This window comes from Egretta garzetta, unplaced genomic scaffold, assembly GCF_000687185.1.
Source record: "Egretta garzetta isolate BGI_Z169 unplaced genomic scaffold, ASM68718v1 scaffold27, whole genome shotgun sequence".
In the NCBI taxonomy this organism is placed as follows: Eukaryota; Metazoa; Chordata; class Aves; order Pelecaniformes; family Ardeidae; genus Egretta; species Egretta garzetta.
Window position 1 is genome coordinate 3,182,555 of NW_009260400.1, and position 2,730 is coordinate 3,185,284.

A 2,730-nucleotide genomic window follows, 5' to 3' on the forward strand; every position below is an offset into this window, starting at 1 on the left:
GGGGTGGGGGGAAGGTGTTTTAAGATTCAGCAGTTTTTATCCTTTCCTTCTCTGATTTTGATTGGTAATAAATTAAATTAATTTCATCAAGCTGAGTCTGTTTTGCCCGTGATGGTAACTGACAAATGATCTCTCCCTGTTCTTGTCTCGACCCACGAGCCCTTTGATTTACTTTTCTCTCCCCTATCTGGTTAAAGAGGGGAGTGATGGAGTGGCTTTGGTGGCCCCTGGCATCCAGCCAGGGTGAAACCACCACAACTTTACCCTGATGCTTTGCTCTCTTGCTGCTTGCTTGTAGTGCAGTCAGCTGCTGTGTCTCCAAAGGAAAAACTGAGACTGAAGTTTCTGTACCCATTTTCCCAAAGTTATCCAGCCCATTCCAGCCTCGGCCTCAGGCACACGCTTGCACAGGATTTTTTTCCTTACAAAAAACCCCTCTCTTAGTTTGGCCCAGCATTCTTCTCTGCATGTACCACTGTTGGAGGGGATGGGACAGAGCTGTTCCCACCCTTTGCGAAAGGACCGATTGTCCTTCCCCCACCCACAGAGCCCCCAAATCCTTGCAAATAAACCTGCAGCAGCAGAGAACCCATGTTCCTCCCCTTCCGCACACCGACCCCAAGAGTTGGAATTGAGCAAGGTGAGAAAGCAAACACTAGCACTTCCATCACACCCCCAATGAGGAACACTGCTAAAACTTGGACTAAGGAGGGGGCTTGAGGACTGTTTTTGAGCTCCTTTGAGAATTTGTGCCTATTCAGTTCAGGTGCCCATGGTTTAACCCATGCTCCCAAGCAGGCATTAACACATCTTACTAGATAAATGGTTTCCACAAGAGCCAGGGAAGCAAGAAACCCCCTCACTTGGCTGCTCTATCACAAACTTCTAGTGGAGAGGGGGGAAACGCAGCCCCGTACAGCAGGCACTTACACAGCAATGCAGCGGGCTTGGTCATCCTGCAGACGATCCCTGTGGCACTGTAAGGGAAGGGCCCAAACTCACAGCCTGCGGACGCATGGACAAGCATTAGCAAGATCCCAAAGGTCCCCAGTCTCATCCTGCCAGCCCAGAGCATCCTCGGCCAGAGCAGAGAGCGCAGACGAGATCGACTGATTCTTGACAGTGGCAAAGGCTGCTTTCATACCTCCAAGCAGCCCTCATTTGAAGCAGGATGTGACCTGCTTCCTCCGTTTATCAAAACTCATCACACATTTCCTAATCTTCCTAGTTTCCTTAACACTCCTCAAGTTGCACGCTGCCTTCCCCCCACCGCAGACGCTTGGGCTGTAGGATTTGGCTGTCCTGCCAAAACTGCTTTAACTCGGGACATGGACGCATTGAGGCGGGTGAAGAAAGCTGGGGAGGGGATAAAGTCAAGGGATCAGCCTCACGCTCTGCCTCCAGCCAGTTCATCATTTGCTCTTCATACAGAAATATTCTACATTCCTGCAGCAATTTCCCAGCAAAGCCCTGTTTGAAAGTTATCTACATTATTAACTGCTCCCACCACCACTGATTTTAGGCACATTGTGGGGAAACTGAGACATGCTCCTCTGTGTGTGTGTGTGTGGGGGGGGGGGGGGGTGTCACTCCTGCCCCCACTGGGTGAACCCACACCTCCCACATCCCTGGAGGGCTCTATGATCACAGGACTGAGATGCTATCTGCCTCTTGGCTGGATTTGGGGACCATCTTTGGTTTTCCACCTTCCAGATGGGGAAGAACCCTCTAAGCTGGAGCTTTTCATGCCCCTGGCCTCTCGGCTGCTATTTGGGAAACACTGGAAACCCAAATTCACACCCATTCCTTGTGCACACCTGCCCTGCATGTCACCATCCCCCCACAGCCCTGCTGTGGTGCTGGGGCCCATCCTAAAGACTAACAGAGAAGGAAAGGTGAGGTCTTGGCAACACTGCAGGAGCACGCTCAACTCCCCAAGCAAGAGAAGGTGCCAGCCTTGCTCCCCTCCCTGGCAGATGCCTCATCCTCCCTGTGCCGGGTGAGCGCATTTCCTCTGGGGGGCCTCGCTGTCCAGCAGCCCTCACCCTGCTGGCCCTGTTTTCTTCCTGAGTTGAGAAAGCAAACGGCCTCGGGTACCCCGCAGGAGGCACTTGCGGTCACTGACCTGCTGAGGGAAACCGAGCATCTGCAGGCTTCCTCCAGGCTTTTCCAGGCGAGTGGTGTGGTGGCCCAGGACAGGCCACCAGCTGATACTGTATTATAAACAATTAAATGTGGGAAGCACATATGAAGATAGCAGGTGCCTGACCAGAATAGCTCCTGCAGGGCAGCCCAGTGCTGTCATCTCAGCCGCCACAGCACCCTCACTGCCCTGGCCAGGAGGGTCTTTACAGGGAAGCTACAAAGGGCACAGACGCATTACTAAAGGATTTAAATTCAAGAGGTTTTAACCTCTTAGCAGCTCTAGTCTGTTTTCTGTCCTTCAGCTCACAGTTCTCACATGCTCAGCCCTCCCCAGCAGCTTGGAGTTCAAGGGATGTTGGTGCAGTGGCCAAGGCCCAGGGTAAGGGAGCTCTGCAGCCACAGCAGGAGGGGGTATCTCCAGGCACCGCAGCACCAACACATCAGAGGTAGCGAGGCACTAAAATCAGCAGTCAGAGAGCTGGTGCTGCCGAGTGGCACACGAGCGTGTCTACCCCCATCCTCAGCACAGCTTTTGGCAGACACACTCCCCTTTGTTGCAGGACACAGACTCCATAGCACTGCATG

At 53.0% G+C, this 2,730-nt stretch overlaps 1 protein-coding gene across 1 annotated transcript in view; it reads right to left on the bottom strand.

Moving 5' to 3' along the window:
- The window catches only part of LOC104130324 (cholesteryl ester transfer protein), a 10,458-nt gene extending 9,130 nt beyond the window's left edge, over positions 1-1,328 (bottom strand). Inside the window, exon 1 of the mRNA XM_009643360.2 lies at positions 931-1,328. Within this exon, the coding sequence (XP_009641655.1) occupies positions 931-1,075 (145 nt within the window). The 5' untranslated portion in view covers positions 1,076-1,328. The remainder of the gene's footprint in view (positions 1-930) is intronic.
- Between the last annotated feature and the right edge of the window lie 1,402 nt (positions 1,329-2,730).